Source organism: Protopterus annectens, chromosome 14.part0 (genome assembly GCF_019279795.1).
Source record: "Protopterus annectens isolate FY-2018-M chromosome 14.part0, PAN1.0, whole genome shotgun sequence".
NCBI classification, from domain to species: Eukaryota; Metazoa; Chordata; order Ceratodontiformes; family Protopteridae; genus Protopterus; species Protopterus annectens.
The window spans coordinates 44186125-44204647 of NC_056748.1; the positions used below are offsets into that span (position 1 = coordinate 44186125).

At 40.5% G+C, this 18523-nt stretch overlaps 1 protein-coding gene across 1 annotated transcript in view; it reads right to left on the minus strand.

The window, feature by feature from the left end:
• LOC122788621 (protein transport protein Sec24A-like) overlaps positions 1-18523 on the minus strand; it is a 233140-nt gene that overhangs the window by 205393 nt on the left and 9224 nt on the right. Inside the window, exon 2 of the mRNA XM_044055520.1 lies at positions 12169-12347. Coding sequence (XP_043911455.1) covers positions 12169-12347 — 179 coding nt within the window. The remainder of the gene's footprint in view (positions 1-12168; positions 12348-18523) is intronic.

Sequence of the window (18523 nt, forward strand, 5' to 3'; positions counted from 1 at the left end):
TAAGCTGAGCAGCAAAAATGTATAGTCATACCCTTTGGGAAAACAAGGTACCGACAAATTACCACATAGGTAATCCATTAAGAAACGGAAGGGTAATCAGGGACCTGGGGACCCAGGTTGACAGTAACCTCTCATTTGACACTCCACATTGCCAAAGTGGTTAGGAAGACCTTCTATATTGCCCACCTTATCATGAAGGGTTTCACATCTAGATCAAGAGAGGTCATTGTGCCCTGTACTCTTCTCTTATCAGGCCAATGATTGATACAATGCCCATTTGGGATGTATCTCACCCGACACCTGCAGCAGTTGGAAAGACCCCAAAAGTTCCTCACCAAGAGGATAAAGGGTCTTAAACATATGTCATATGCTGCCCGACTGAAAAAACTCCAGCTCTATTCAGTCGCATACCGCCTACTCATAGGTGATCTGTGCCTGGCACAAGGCCATGTCCAATCCTGAATTAATGGACATGCTCCACCTCAGAAAATCCAAATCCATCAGAGCCATGAGAACAAGTGACTTAAACCTCAACACAGAAATAAACAGGATGTGCTGGAGGGACAGATTCATAACCCAGAGGCTCCCTACACTCTGGAACAGAATCCCAGTCCATGTTAGGCAGAGCCCCTCACTGACTCTATTCAAGAGAAATCTCGACGAGTGGATGGGAGATCGTAGGTTTACCCCGGGGGTCATCTCTGTGTCACTACTAGACAGAGGCATAGTAAACTAAACCCTAAAAGGGCATAGTATTCTCATCCTAAGGGGTGGTGTAAGCCACATACACTCTGGCTAGGCTTATAAATGCCTTAGGGCAGATAGCCTAGTACGAACCTATGAACCTATGGAAAATGTTAGATGTATCTACCTACAATACTGTACATTTCACATTTTTGCAACAATATCCCACAATGCAAATCATAATTGCACAGCAGGACCACCTTAGACATGTTATTCTCAGTTATACGCCCATACATATGCCTACTGTTACAGTATATCAGCATATACTATCCCCTGTTATGGCATGTACTTGTTGGACAAACCCTGCCACTGACAGTGGCTGGAGTGGAATTGTTGTGTTTAAAGTCCTTATGTAGCATCCCTTGTGGTGTATGAGGTGTTTACCTTGTGGCCCACAGCAGTACACACAATTTCTACGAGCGTTACTTTGCTCAACAATACATCACTACATAATACCTTTTCCCACTATATGCATTGCGTACACTTTCATTAATACAGAACAGGCACTACATACACTAACATACTGAGTGTTCTACATACCTTATTAGTATTCTGAGTTGACGATAATATCAGTCCTATTCCTTTTCTGTTTTAACGGTTTCCTCGTATGTACATACAGTTTGAATGTATGACAAGCCATCCTTTTATACGTAGATACCAGTTACATGTGGTATCCTGCCACCAACTGGTGTTCCGGAGTAGATGATTACATGGACATCAGCTGTGCAGCTACTCCATTAGCCAATTACATGGCAACAGTGGGGTATAATTGAATACTCCACTTGGCCGTTGTCCCTTTGCCCTACCTTCGAGGAAGACGGCCTGGATGTGTTGTTTGTGATGAATTGCAACAGCTATATGGAGAGACACAGAGATATTTTAAATTCATGGCCCCCGTGGATTGTGTGTAACGGGTAGAGGATGTAGTTCTACATGTGAGTGTAGCTGTTATATCAGCTGTCTGATACGGGATTATTGCAAACAAACCCTGTAACATCAGCATTTGTTCCATTGTACAACAGCAATGATTTCACATAGGGCCATTATAGTGTGTCTCTCACAAGGTATGCTAAGGCTTCTGCAGATGTCATAGAGTGAGTGGATGTTTGCAATGTTATTACAGTCTGTATTGCAATTGTTTTGGGTGTGGGGGAGATGTAGGTGGGTGCACATAGCAGATGAAGGTGTGTAGGAACTGCATTTATACATATTCCATATGTGTGTGAGGGCTACTTCCCTAATTGAAGACCTATCATTTAGTAGAATAATACTATGGTTATTGCAGGCTTATTCATTAAGCCATTGTTAACTGGTTCCTATATAGCATGCAGGTGATGTTGGTCCTTCAATCCCTTTGGAAATACATCAGTATGTAATGAAATGTTGCTACAGGAAAACTGTCTTGTGTATTTCTGTCACAGATATCTGCACTCATTGGAGTTGTGTTGGTGACTGAACCTCTTTGGCTTGGGTTGCCACCTTTTCAAATGGCCATAGTGGGACATTTGCAGGACACACATTGGATTTTAGAGGCCAACACATACCCATGGTCAGTACAAAGTATAGAACTTTACATATATGCCTATATAAAAGCTTATATTCTTGTAGCGGTTTACTTGCTTATCCTGTTTCTTGTTACATGTAGGTATTTTAGATACAGATGACTATTTTATGCAACCATTACATTAAATATGGAACATGCAGAACGTCTCGAGATTGTAGCACATTAGTATTTGTACTCATTTTGGTCAGGACACTACTGCACATAGAGAGACTGCCCCTCGCAAGGTGGGACAGGTGGTAACCCTATCTTTAGCTCATGTCCATAGCACATATTTGTAATAGTGTATTATAGCAATAACCCATGCCTGGGTGTGGGTAATGCTGAATTTACCCACGGTTGGTGTGGTTTGGTCATGAGGGCGAAGCCTGAGTGGCCAAACAAAGACAATCATGGGTAAATCCAGCATTACCCACACCCAGAAGTGGGTTATTGCTATTATACAATGACATTATTTAAGAATAAAAATAATTATTTTTCTTAAATAATGGCATTGTATAATGCCTCCTTGCTGCTCTTCCACAGCTGTCTGGTATTCTGCAGTTCTGATGTTTGCATGCATGTGCTTACGAAGTACATCAGAGCTGTGGGCAAAGCAACGGAGAAAGCAAGATCTCTGTTGCTTTTACAAACTGTCTCATTATGTTAAAGGATTTAACATAGCGAGACAGCTTTAAAAAGCAACGGAGAGATTCTCCATTGCTTTTTAAAGTGTCTGCTATGTTAAACTTTTTAACATAGCTCTGAGACCGTAAGCATGCGCATCACGCGGTACCGTTAACTTTTTTAAAGCTGTCTTGCTACTTTGTAAAAAGCAACAGAGATCTTACTTTCCATTGTTTTGCCACAGCTCTGATGTACTTCGTAAGCATATGCATGCACAGCACATCAGAACTGCCGCAGAATACCAGACAGCTGTGGAAGGGCAGCAAGGAGGCATTATACAATGCCATTATTTAAGAAGAAGAATCTTTTTTTCTTAAATAATGTCATTGTATAATAGCAATCACCCACTTTTGGGTGTGGGTAATGCTGGATTTACCCATGGTTGTCTTTGTTTGGCCACTTGGGCTTCGCCATCATGACCAAACCACACCAATTGAGGGTAAATCCAGCATTACCCACACCCAGGCGTGGGTTATTGCTATAATATAATCTCCATATCCTTTGTTCATAATGTTCGGTCGTGGTGGAATGTGTGATTGCTATGGTCCATGTTGTGCACATATTTGAAGACTTCAACTGCTGTATACGGCATACCCATGGATTCAGAAATGCACACACTTCCAACAACCATATTACCATTCACAGACTCCCAAACCCCACAATACTGATCACTCAAACTCATGACAGTCAAACTCCCGGAACTAACACAAACACAGAACACACACATGCACACACAGACACACTGCTACCCATCACATCCAAACAAACCATCCTACACTACGTATGGCCAGATGGCCATGCCCCATACACACCCCATGTGGGTGGCTGTGCCCCCCAAACCACACCTACTGTAATAATCTACCTCCGAGATAGCACAAACAGACACACGAAGCAAACACACACACACACATTACAGTCCCACGGAAACACACACTGCACTCAGAACACACACTTACACACACTACAGCAATCAAAAACACACTTAAACACAATACCTGCCTGGACCGCAGTACCAGAAGCACTAACTAAATGTCCCTTAACATCGTGCTAATAGTACTCGTGGTTCTAGTGTTCCGGTACTGTGGTCTTTCGGTCTTTAAGCCTCGTGATTACGCGTGTCAGTATGTAAAGCATTCGGTATTTGGTAGTATCCTATTTATATGTACCTCCATGGTTGTGTACATGTTGTTAACCTATCTATATATTTGCATATATATGTATATCCGTATATATCGACATATATCTCTCTATCACCCTTTCTAGCTATATATATATATATATATATATATATATATATATATATATATATATACATATATAGAGAGAGAGAGAGAGAACATACCTTTCGTTGGGTCCATGGTGGTGTATATTATTTCCCGAACTCTGCCCTTTTGTGTTTTAACCTGTCACAATACACACCTGCCATTGGTACATCTCAGGTAGCTTAGTGGTAGGTGATTGTGTACATGGTTGTGTGTTCTACACCTGGCAGTGGTCGTTTTACCTCTCAGAGCAGGCACTATTAGTACAAAGGTGAATAACGCAAATTTCAGCAGTTCTGGCCAGCTTTGCCCACGATCTGCACGATATTCAGCAAAACTTAGACCTGTTTTGTGCATATTCGTGTAGTCATGTTTAAACAACACTTACCAGCACTTGCCGGCGCAAAAACCCACTAACATGTGCTTAAACGTGCTCTAATGACCTGCATCCAATATCCATTATTCGGGACATCGGAATTACGTAACAGCTCTTGCAGGTCATGGAACCGGGAACATGCATGAGACAGTCAGTGGCTTTACCACTGGGGCATCTGGGATATGTACAAGTGTTATGGTGTTTAGTATGTGGACTGTACTACGGCTGTTCCTCCATACTGCAAACAAATGTGTAACTCAGTTAGTTTACATATGGATGATACCTATTAATGGTATGTCCAAGTGATGCTTAATGGATGTGCTCCAGCTATGGGAATCCATGTCACAGTGAGCCACACACTGTAATGTGCTACACCTTGCCACAACCTTAACCAGAGAATGCTGGGGTTACAGATACCTGTCATGGGTACTCCCCAATGCTTTGGAACTACATACCTGATTACATTATATGGAGCCCCTCATTAACACACCAGGGAATCCTTGCAGAGTGGGTGGGGAACAATGGTTACATCCCAGGGATCCCGCAATTGGCTCTGTTCCACAGAGGGACAGTTAGTTAATCAATGGGGTGGCAACAGCAGACACATGTTGGCTAGGCTGATGAATGGCCTCTGACAATTAGGCATGTACCTACTGATGTATCTGAGAGCCTATACATACAGTATCAACACATGCTGTTAGCTTAATTTACTGTTCAGGTGTTGACTTACCTTGTACCAATAGCTGTTGTGTGTGCAATAGTTGAGGGCTGCCTATGTAGGATGCACACAGTAGACCACCTATACATGACAATTTTCAGGTGGTCGTGTGTATGTGCCATCCATTTTACTGTGTGTGCAGGTGGAGAATTGTGTCAGTCCATAGGGGCCTACACTGTCAGTGTATGTGCTATACGTTCCCTCTTTGCCAAGGCATGGGCATATTAGGCACACCTCTGTCTGCCTACTGGGGCTGGCACAGGGTGTTCGTGGTCTGAATCCCTCTGTGCCTGTGATGCTCTTGGCAATTGTGGTGGGCTGTGAGGGCCTTCACCATTATGTCCCTGCTGCAGCTGTTTCCGCAGGATCATATTATGTAGCATGGCACATACTATGAAGATGTGGGCACACGTGCCTGGAGAGTACTGCAAGGCTCCACCAGATATGTCCATGCAATGGAACCATGATTTCAGCATCCCAAACACATGCTCTATGATGATTCTAGTTTGTGAGTGTGCATCCTTATGGCGTTCTTGCATGGGTTTGTGTGCATTTTTTATGGGAGTCATCATCCATGGTTCCAGTGCATAGCCATCATCCCCCACAAGGTGGCCATATGGGATGTCCCCCCTGACAAATGCCTGGTACCACTGTGAGGCATGCCAGATGTGGGAGATGTGGTAGCTTCCAGGGCTGCCAGCACACACATCCGTGATAATGCCCTGGGCATTGCACATGACCTGGCAGTTGATGGAGTGGTATCCCTTGTGGTTTATGTAGTGCCTACCATGCTCACCGGGTGGTGACTTGATATGTATGTGCGTGCAGTCTATTGCACCCAGTACCTCCGGGTAGTCTGCCACACGGTGGAAGAGGCACATATTGTTGGCCAACTCCTCCTGAGTTCGGGGGAAGTATATATGCTCATTGGCATGTGGTAACATGGCATCCAGGAAATGGTGGAGTACCCTGGATGCTGATGACTGTGAGATCCCCATGATATCTCCAGTTGGCCTTTGAAAGGTACCTGTGGCTAGTATTCTCAAGCTTACACATACCTTCGTGTCCACTGGGATGGGTTCCCCTCTGTTGTTTCTGGCTCTGAGGCGTGGCTGGCACAGCTCAACAATTTGCTGTATGATGTCCCTGTCCACCCTGTAACGCTCTACTATCTCCAGATCATCTAGCCCCTGATAGGTTACCCTTGGTCTGAACACTCTTCTTCTCCTCCAGGGCCTAAGGTGGTTGTCAGCATCATCCTCCACGCCACCTTCACTCTCCAACACATGGTGATTAATCACAACTATGGCAGCTTCCAAGTACATTGTAAAAGTTCCCCATCTGTTTACACTGATGGTGCTGTTTTTGGGAATACACGAGTGTGTGTGAGATGCCTTCACACTTTATACTATTGTGCTTTGAACACTGATGATGTCATAGGGTGTGTATGTACAATCAGAGCTGCAGGGTATCTTACTTATGTGTTTTACCACAGGTACTGCTATTGTGGTGCCTTTGGTGTTGAATTACATTTAGCTGTCGTGGATCACCTCTTGCCCTTGCCTTTACTTTTCATAATGATTCCCCTCCCATTATCAGGCATGCATCCAGCAGCCTGCTTTCTTGTTTTGTACTTTCCCAACCCAGGATTGTGTTGTGAAATGTGTTCTATAGCCAATCTACTGCAGGTTTGCTTTGCTCTGCGGTGACAGTTCTCTTTTCTTTGCAATCCGGCACCTCCCCTATCCTGTTCTGCAGGTTGCTACTAGCAGCCTTGTTAGCTACCGTCAATGGCCCACTGTGAGTTAATAGGTGTTAATTACTCAGTTGTACTCCAATTACACTACTGCAGCATTTTCTTATTGTCTTCCCGTAATGTTCCTGTTTCAGCTGTGGTGCGCGCCACGCGCAGCCATTTACCAGGTTTCGAGTGCATTGTCATCCATGTACACATGCGCTTTTGGTCACCATGTGTGCTCTCAGCTAAGCAAAGCTATGGCTACATCCACACCCCTATCCTGCGGCTTTGCATAGCAATGGGCAACCCAGATTAGCAATGCTCCAATGTGCTTACAGCTACGGTGGCATACCCCACTGCTGATGTCATGTATACCTCCAGTCAACTCCTCGGTGTTGTACTGCTGCACCGTATGGTACATCCTTAGGCCGGCGGGACGTTTGCGATTTAGTATTACTTGCCTCATTTGCATGGCATTGACTACTAATTCATAGTTACCATGCCGAACACAGTCACAGACCCTTAGCAACCCTTGCACCTTGGTTGTGGTGTAGCATGCATACCATTGACTATTATGGCGAAATCATGATTTGTGTTACATTGCAATTTTATGACATCTGTATATATTTTCCTTGTGTTCCCATTTGCACACATGCCCTGCGGTTGTACTTTGCATTAGTGTGGCCATGACATTAAATGTTATTTTTTATGTGTTGTGTGTGTTTTTTTATGCCATTGGCTGTATATTTAGCCATTGGCATATGTTAACTTTGTAATACGTAAGTTTGGTCCACTTTCATGGCTCCGCTGTTCTGTTTGGAAAAATGTAAACCGTTTTTTTTTGTTTACATTTCTGTATGCTTACGCTATGCCTGGACCACTTCATGAATCGCTATGTACCTTCATTTGCATGCTGCACTACTGCACATGGGGTGATTAGCATACATGAGCTGAGAGCTGCGCAGATCTGACGTATGCTGGTAGTGCACGTGGAATTGGATCGTACCTGAATCACTCGGCAGCCATATTTGGCGTTATACCACCTACCCTACGCCTGCGCCTGGCGCAAGCTTCATGAATCCCGGGGTGTGACTTGTTTTGAAATGGAAATCGAATGCAACAATTAAAAAAAAAATTAATTTTAAGATCTAAACATATAATTTCAGAAGTATATAGTTACATAAGAACAATATACTTAAGAAATAAAATATATAAGAAATGGTAGAAAGGTTGAACTCTAACTTTGAAAATTGAAATCAACAGACTGGGCATACACATGAAACATAGTATGAGACAAGATCAGGCAAATTTTGGAATAAATTTATATCAAAATGTTGTGCACAAAAGGAAACCATTTTATACAAGTTTTGAGTTTTTCTGATCATATCAACCAATTTGTTAATAGTCGGTATGAAAATATAGTCTGTATAATATATCTATAAAGTCTAAAATTATTATTTGTCAGTTGGACTGAAACTAGAATGTGATATGAGAAAACAAGCATGGCCAGGTGGAAAGACTACAGTGGAGGTATACCATGGTCATCTATAGAGGTGAAAGTTTAAAATATCTAACCTTGTACACTGTTTCATATAGGCATTTAAGAGGAAATTCTATGCAGGGATATAGACCATTTAGTGATAACTACTTCTGTGAATTCTTTGGGTTATCAAAGAATCAGAATAAAATGATTGGCAATCCAACAACAGCAATGGTAAACTGACACTAATAAAATAAAATAAAGCAGAGAACAATGGTAAGCGCTTTTGTCTTGTCAAGAAGACTTCATTAGACAACCAAGTTACATCACTTATTACCTTAAATACCTTTCATCATCAATCATTAAGCATCAAATTATTAAGCAAATTGACTAAATGTTAACCCTCAAACTGCCAACAGATTTTTGAAGAATGAGGGATTAAAGTTCTTTCAAGACACACTTCACTGCCACCCTTCACTTCCCAATGGGACTATCTCCCTAATTAGTGAATTAATGGAATTGGTACTGGAAAATAATTTTTAACATTTTCAGGGTGAGTACTATCAACAGGTCACTGGGGTAGTGACAAGTGCAGCATGTACCCCGGTATATGCTAACCTGGTGATGCTAGGGTGGGAAGAGGAATATATTTTCAACAGCCCCTTCTCCAACTTCATACATCTGTATGTCAGATTTTTGGATAACATATTTATTTTGTGGGATGTGAGTGAGGGAGGTATTGATGATTTCATGGTTTACTTGAATGGGTGTTCTGACAATTTCAAATTCATCTCTAGTTGGAACAGGGATTGTATCAAATATCTTGATACCACCATTTTTCACACTAGTGGAGGTTTTAAATCAAATATTTTTAGAAAAGAAACATTTTATAATGGATATTTACACTTCACAAATAACCATCCACTTTCCCAGAAGAAGAACTTGGTTAGGGGGCAGGCCATCCATATTGCCCGAATGACATCTGACTATGAAGATGTTGGGGCAGAATTGGTTAAGGTTAAAGAGATGTTTTTAAACAGAGGCTACCCAGATAGGATGCTGATTAGAATCATCAAGTGCACCAAGGTTGGGGTACAAAATTTAAACCACTTTTGGTAATAGATTTGGATAAGCCCAAACTGTCTAGTAGAGAAGTGAGGTATGAAAATGCCTTAGTTGATGAATTCAATCAATATGCCAAATATATTCAGGACATTGTTAGGAAAAACTAGAATATTGTTAAAGTTAATAACAATATATATGAAGTAGCAAGACAAATGCCCCAGTTCATTTTCAAAACAGGTAGAAATTTCAAACAGATTTTTTAAGCAGGTGGGTCAAATGTTATTGGTCCTAGAAGGGGTACAACACCATGTGGTAGGTCTAAGCAATGCTCTTTTATTCAAAGGGGTGAACATATGGTTTTGGAAAATGGTCTGGGTAGCAAAGTTGATTTTAGAAATGGTAACTCTTGCTCCATAAGTTTGATATATTTGGCTAAATGTGAAGGGTGCTCTGTCTTTTACATAGGCAACACCAAGAGAGCTTTAAAAAAGAGAATTTATGAACATCTATATGCAATAAGTATAAAAAGGAGCCCAGTGCTCTTTTTATACACTTTAAGGTATGTGTTAATTTCACAAAATTTAGATTTGGGATTATTGACATCATAAAACACAATCCCACTGGTGGTGACTGGGAACTAACCTTACTAAAGAAAGAATTAATGTGTCAGCTTAATTAAAAGCTATTTTCCCCCTGGGCTCAACAAATATGTGTCTCTTAAGCCTATAGAAGGCAGCTATAGTGTAAGGACAGTAGATGGATAGTATGACAACTTGTAAAATTTGGTTATTTTATGGTATTTAAATTAATCTTTTGGTCTGTGGACCTTTTATTACAGTTTCACAGTTTTTAACTTAGAATTAGTTTTTACAAGTTATACTAAGTGGTGCTTTTACAAAATTGCTATGATGTTGGCAGTTTGAGGGTTAACTTTTAGTCAATTTGCTTAATGATATTTTGCTTAATGGATTGATGATGAAGGGTATTTAAGGTAATAAGTGATGTAACTTGGTTATCTGATGAAGTTTCCTTGACGAGACAAAAGCGCTTATCATTGTACTCTTATTTTATTTTCTTAAAGTGTTGGTTTACCACTGCTGGTGTTGTTGGATTGCCAATCATTTTATTTTGATTTTATTGGTCTGGGCTTTGGTGGCTGTACGTTTTTGTTGGTTATCAAAGACTAACAGAGAATCATCAGACAACATGTGTAGGAGATTTATCGGAATGAGAGTTGTATCAATTGGTACTCTAAGAGAGTATCTGATGCCTGGAATAGACTATATTATTATATATAAAATCTAGCACTAGTTTATATATTTTTAAACACAACTTGGACATTTATTGTAGGCATGACTGTTTTTGGTATACTGGCAGGCTAGAAGGACATTATTGTCCATGCCTGTAATATTTGTACACATGTATTCTGTTGAAATCCTGACTGGCCCTCATGAATCTATATTTGCTGTTAAATATCATATATTGAAGTCAAATAGTTTGCTACTGTACCAGCCATAGTCCATACTCCCTTTAAATATTATTTTCTTAAACTTGGTTCCACTTTAATCATACATGCATTAATGCAGTTTATCATTCAAAATAAACCCAGAATTAATTGCACATGTGACTTAGTAAATCACATATTTTAAATGAAGATGCTAATGTTCAATTCATGGTAACTTATTTTATCTGCTATGACCTCTAGGGTTCACTGAGACACGTTCATGGGTCTCTATGACCCCTCTCCCATAAAATACTATATGCAGTTCATGGTAGTTCAAGCAGGTGGGAAACATAGGTACCATAAGGCACAATAGTGTTCAATAATACATAAGGGAATACCATTGGTCTTTTGCAGTGAGGGTTCATTGTAGTTACAGAAAATTTAGGTTTAGTGAGGAAATCCTTCTATCAAGCTTCATTCATAATTAAAAGTATCTCATCCAAGTCAAAATAAATTATTATTTCTGTATACTGTGTCATGATCAGATCAATTATAGAACACAATTCCACTCTGGGTATGTATCTGTCAGAACACATCACATATCTGCAAATATCCCAGAGGTTCCTAACAAAAATCCCAGCCCAAAGAACCTCAGCTGTCAAGCCAGGATTGAAATTGTGTCCCTGTAGCCTGTCTCTTCTATACTCCTGCATGGTGATTTATGGTGATTTATGCCTAGCATTCTGAATTGTTAAAGCTCTAATCCTCCTTGATTTCCTGCACCTCCATAAAGACAAACACTCAAGGAAAGACTTTATATCAACAAGTAAATAAGACATGATGGAGGGACATATTTATTATTCAGTGCTTCTGTCCTGTCTGGAACAGTCCCTTGTTTACATAAAACAGAGGAATGTCCTCAATGTCTTTAAGGCAAACCTTGACAATTGGATGAGTGCTTGAAAATTCATCCTGAGCTTGGCTTGTTTTGCCTTCCTAGAGACAGGAAGTTCCCTATGATGGTGGTAACTGGCAATGTGATTATGGTCCATGGACTGACTTCGCCTTGTAAGCTTTATGCATCTATGAATCTATAGCATGCTTAATGTATTACCTGCTTCAGCAGTCCAAGGACATAGAGGGAGAGATGTCGTAAACTGTAGGGCACTACAAGTGCTCTGCTGGTCCGATGCTCTGAAATGGTGGCTCTGTGCTGAGACAGGATGTCACAGATGGATTTGATTACTGCTTCCTTTGCACAGACTGTGCTACTTGCAACTGAAATCTCAACAGCTGTCAGGGTTAAAAAAATGAGAAAATGCAAATATTATTTTTTCTGTGTGCACACAAAAAATAAATTAATAAGCACATAGAGAAATACATTGCAGCTCACATTGACAGAATATATGAACCCAACAACTCTTAATATGTTTGTTTTAAGGCTTCACTTTGCACCTGACCTCTGGCCTCTTAGCACCATTTTCCCCAAATTGGTTCATTTGTTCTCCATGACTCCTGTGTGTAGTCTCCGCAGGACCCAATGTAATAGTTTTATTCAACGATCTTGAAATGTGATATACTGATAGGAGGTGGACATGGAGAATTAGGAGACCAGGCACCCATCTAAATCACCAAATTAGTAAAGGGGAGAAGTTGTATCTATTTTTCCTAACCTCCACCTGCTAGCTCTATGTGTATGACCCCATGTTCTGGTCATTTGATTAAGCATGCCCTTGTCAGCATATTTTTGTCATTCTTTTTGGCCCCTGTCTTCCTCATTGGAATCAAGTCCTTATCCCATATTTGAACCATCTGTTCCTCCCAAACCCCAATGTCATCAGACACCAAGAAAGACAGAACAGAGTCAAGAGATCACAGCCCTTATCTTGCAGGGCTTAAGAGATTTTTAGTGCCTTAACATCACCTCCACATTGGTCAGAAAACAAGGTGCAATGCATGTTTGTTGGACCCCCTGAGAATGAGCACTTCTGCATGCCTGTGATGTCTTGCTACAGTGCATATGCATTTCCTGGTGACTTTGCACTAACTGATTCACAACACAATGTTGAGATTTGCTATGCAGGGACTCATAACATTGCAAAATGTGACGTTGCACTTTTTGAGTAAAGATGCAAAAAAGACAGCAACGAGGTGCTAAATAAATTTATTCAGAAACTCAACTGAAAAAAAATCAGCAAATGGATTAACTCAATGAAGCAGGCCCGTCAGTATAATAAAGAAGAGGTTTACAAACACACTTGCATTTAAATTCTCTACTTAAAAGGCACCACATATGCACTTTACCAGATAAACTACTTGTTTGGTGTCACATTTCATGAACTTATAAGTATCTTACCATTCTGTAGTATGTTTGGATGCAAAACATACATTTTGATCACATATATGCTAAACATAAAATACCCAGAAGGAAAACAGCCTTTGAGTAGGCTGACTTTGACTGGCTTATTCAAGCCCCTATATTTAAATGCCGAAATGTTTAAATGTCTTTCCCTTCTATAACTAAATATACATTTATCACTAATTGTATTAATTAAAAAAAAAGTCATGTAACAAAACTGGCTTTTAATCATGTCAGTCCCAAAATTAGAGGTAAGTTTAGTTTTGGCAGTTGGCACAAAGGTTAAGGTTGCAAGCTGATGTTTTTGTGGTACAGAGTTTGACTCCCTCAGCCTTCATTTGCCTGCTGTGTGAGCACAAGCAAGACATTGTTCCTGGGTCACCCCTGAGAAGGGACTGTGTGCCCAGTGGGCCTACCTAGTTAATAAATAGGTGTTGTTGTTATTATTATTAAATCTGAGCTGTGTACTGGACTCAGGTTTTTACTGTTTGTATTGATCCCCACCTCTAGACATAGCTGATACTCTTCCCTTACAGCTTTAACTTTTGTGTGTTGTACCCCTAAATATAAATATAAATTCCAAGTCTTTAAGATAGTCTGTAGAATTCTGTATCTAAGTGACAAATGTGTCTAGCTCTGATAACCTGACCATTGGGCGAATATTAATGATCAAATGTTTGGGGTGGCAACTATCATCCCTCGAATAAGTATTTTTGATGAATGATTACTTATAGTCATATGTAAATTTCCATCTAGCATTTTTTGTTATCAGAACATCCAGAAATTCAGTTTGTAAACAATTCTGAATTACCCTTTTAGACTAACTATTTATCATCTAGGAAATGCCTCAAAAGATCCAATGATGAAATTAAGATATTTCTATATTTTTGCTCAAGTCATACATATACATATGTTCCAAATATCCTATAGATAAATAAGCATAACTGGGAGGTGAAAGTTGTCCTGTCATTGTGCATCTTAATTGTAGATAGCACTCACCTTTAAAATAAAAAGTGCTCTTGGTTAATACCAATTCAACTAATTCTGATAGAAAGTGATTGAATTCACAACAATAAATGTCAGCATAATTCAACCAAAATCTCAGAGTCTGTAGCTCCCCCTTTATGGTGCATCTAATGACTTAATGTCCATGTTGCAAAGATAGCACTGCCACTCATCTGTCATGTCAGAGATCACTTGGAAAAGTTCAGTGGTATTCTGCAGCTTGGATCTAATATGCACCAAAAGGGGTTTTAGACATGAACTAAGAAGCTGAGACAGGAGTTCAGTAAAGGAACCTTGACCAGAAAATATGGGCCTTCATGGAGGCAGTTCGACTCATTTATGTAATACATAAAAGATCTGAGGCTTAGGCTCATTTACCAGGAATTCTTGAATCCAATCAAAACAAATCACCTTATGTTTAGACAATATTTTAAAAATTTTTGATTTTGTTGCTTAAAATAATTGGTCATATCATTAAGAAAAGTAAGCGATAATGATAAATATGCTACTCGCATTACTCCCAGACCATGGTAGAAATTACTTCCTAATACATGGATTTTAGATGGTGTCCTTTATTTGTAACATAATGATGTTTCAGTAGATACCAGTAAATAATTTAGCAGTACTCTATGAGTGGGTTTGAGTAATGCAGAGTTTACCATCAGTTGGCAGCAGATCAAGGTCTATAGGTAGACACAAGCTGTTTAGATATTAGAAAGACATTTGAAAGTATAAATCAGAGCATAGTGTTAGGGAAGACTACAAAGGCTGGACAGTAGCAACTGTTTGTAAAGCTGGATTAGAAATTGGTAGCTCGAATGTAGAACTTGATGGCAAACCATAACGTAGTCACTCCTATGCAGCTATGTCTGGGGAGACCATCACACATTAGTATCAGGCCTGTTCTTATTTTCCCCATACATCAAAGACCTAATGTAAGGAAGAGCATCCCACATGTTAATTATGGAGGAGTTTAGGTGAAATGGCAGTGGAGTTTTTAACCAGATTGTTTAATGAAATCTTGGAAAGTGAGAGGATGCCTGAGGAATGGAGAAAAAGTGTTTTGGTACCGATTTTTAAGAATGAGGGTGATGTGCAGAGCTGTAGTAACTACAGAGGGATAAAATTGATCAGTCACAGCATGAAGTTATGGGAAAGAGTAGTGGAAGCAAGGTTAAGAAGGGAGGTGATGATTAGTGATCAGCAGTATGGTTTCATGCCAGGAAAGAGCACTACAGATGCGATCTTTGCTCTGAGAGTGTTGATGGAGAAGTACAGAGAATGTCGGAAGGAGTTGCATTGTGTTTTTGTAGACTTAGAGAAAGCATATGACAGGGTGCCTAGAGAGGAGTTGTGGTATTGTATGAGGAAGTCAGGAGTGTCAGAAAAGTATGTAAGACTGGTACAGGATATGTACGAGGGTAGTGTGACAGCGGTGAGGTCTGCAGTGGGAGTGACGGATGTGTTTAAGGTGGAGGTGGGGTTACATCAAGGATCAGCTCTGAGCCCTTTCTTATTTGCAATGGTGATGGGCAGGTTGACAGACGAGATCAGACAGGAGTCCCCGTGGACTATGATGTTTGCAGATGACATTCTGATCTGTAGTGAGAATAGGGAACAGGTGGAGGAGACCCTGGAGAGATGGAGATATGCTCTAGAGAGAAGAGGAATGAAGGTCAGCAGGACTAAGACAGAATATATGTGTGTGAATGAGAGGGAGGATAGAGGAATGGTGAGGATGCAAGGAGTAGAGGTGGCGAAGGTGGATGAGTTTAAATACTTGGGGTCAATAGTTCAGAGTAACGGTGAGTGTGGAAGAGAGGTGAAGAAGAGAGTACAGGCAGGATGGAGTGGGTGGAGAAGAGTGTCAGGAGTGATTTGTGACAGACGAGTACCTGTAAGAGTGAAAGGGAAGGTCTACAAGAGGGTAGTGAGACCAGCTATGTTATATGGGTTGGAGACAGTGGCATTGACAAAAAGGCAGGAGTTTGAGCTGGATGTGGCAGAATTAAAGATGTTAAGATTTGCACTGGGTGTGACGAGGGTGGAGAGGATTAGGAATAAGTAATTAGGGGGTCAGCCCAGGTTGGAAGGTTTGGAGACAAAGCCAGAGAGGCACGATTACGTTGGTTTGGACATGTGCTGAGGAGAGATGCTGAGTATATTGGGAAAAAGATGCAAAGGATGAAGCTACCAGGTAACAAGACAAGAGGAAGGGCTAAGATAAGGTTTATGGATGTGGTGAGAGGACATGCAGGTGGTTGGTGTGACAGAGCAAGATGCAGAGGACAGGAAGAAATGGAAACAGGTGATCTGCTGTGGCGACCCCTAACGGGAACAGCCGAAAGAAGATGATGATATTATCATAATTAATATAACACGTAATAAATCTGAAGACACCCCACAAAAACGATAAAAATGTGTTCACAGGTGTTTAGCATCAAACCGTGAGGAAAAGACTAAAATGAGGATATTTGGGGACATGCAAGGGGTACATGATTCAGTACTGAGGGCTTACATTTTGGAAACATTTGTGGCTGTGAATATCTTGGAATATGAATTGATAATGGGATCGGCTTCAATGGACATTACGCAGCACTATGAATTAGGCGACGTGTTAGGTGTAATGTTTCATTATAGCAGATCACCTAAAGGGCTGCTACATCACAAGATATTACACATGCCAAGCTGAAGTAAAGTATAGCTGTATGGGGAATCAATTACATGTGATGGCTAGAAAAATACAGGGATTTTTTTTTACCCCCCCAAAAAAATATTAACACCTAAGAGCACAGCTATATAAAAAGCCTAAGGCTATTAAACCTGTCAGAGGCTGAGGGTGACCTAATCCTTTCATTTAGGAGTTTCTTTCAGAAGGTTTTTTTTTTTCTCAAAATTTGTTTTTATTTTTCAAATACATTTAAATGAATTCCATAGTATTTATACATAACATCTTAAATAGCTATGTACACAATTTACATTGGCCTGACACTATAACAGATCTTAATGTATGCAGTTACTTTATAAGTATGTCCAATCCATTATCAGAGTGTCTGATCTATTACTGTATAGTGTCAATCAACAATAAGACTTTTCCCCAAGGTTTGTTGATAAATGGCTTTGGATAAATTCTTAGTTGTTTAATTTTCATTTCCAATAAGGCTGTGGTGTTCAGTAGGCTGTAGCAGTCTTACAAAGTTGGTATTGTGTTTGTATTCCATCTTCTTGTTATACACTTCATAGGTTCATAGGTAGGTACTAGGCTATTGGCCCTAGGGCCTATACAAGCCTAGCCAAAAATGTACCCTGGCTTTCGCCACCCAAGAAAATTATTTTCCTGTGCCCCTGTCAAGCAGAACCACAGAAGTGATCCCTGGGGTGAATTTCCTATTACCCATCCAATCATCAAAATTTTTCTTGAAGAGTGCTAATGAGGAGCTCTGTTTGACATAGATAGGTAGTCTGTTCCAGAGTATGGGAAGTCTCTGGGACAGGAATCTATCCCTCTAGCATGTTCTGTTTATTGTGGTGACAAGGTTTAGGTCCCTAGAGTGTGTATCTCGGAGGGATTGGGATTTCTTTAAGTGGAGCATGTCCAACAGCTCTGGGTTTGACATAGCTTTGTATGTTAGGCAGAGATCGCCTCTGAGTAGGCGATATGCGACAGAGTAAATCTGGAGTTTTTTGAGACGGTCTGCATAAGGCATCTGTTTGAGGCCAGTAATCGTCTTTGTGAGGTATTTTTGCGGCCTTTCCAGTTGTTGTAGATGTCTTGTGAGGTACATACCAAAAGGGGCGTTGTACTCTATAATGGGTCTAATGAGTAGAGGGGAACAATGACCTCTTTTTTTCTGGATGAGAAACCTTTTGTGATGAGGTGTGCCACATAGAAGGATTTCCTGACCACTTTGGCAATGTGATTAGCAAAGGAGAGACTACTGTCCACCTGTGTCCCAAGGTCTCTTATCACACTTTCGGTGTTAAGTAGACTACCGCCTATGTGGTAGTTCATGGGTACAGAATTTTTACCAAAGGAGATGACAATGCACTTTTTGACATTGAGCTTGAGACCATGTCTTTGACACCAGGCATCTGTCTCAGTGAG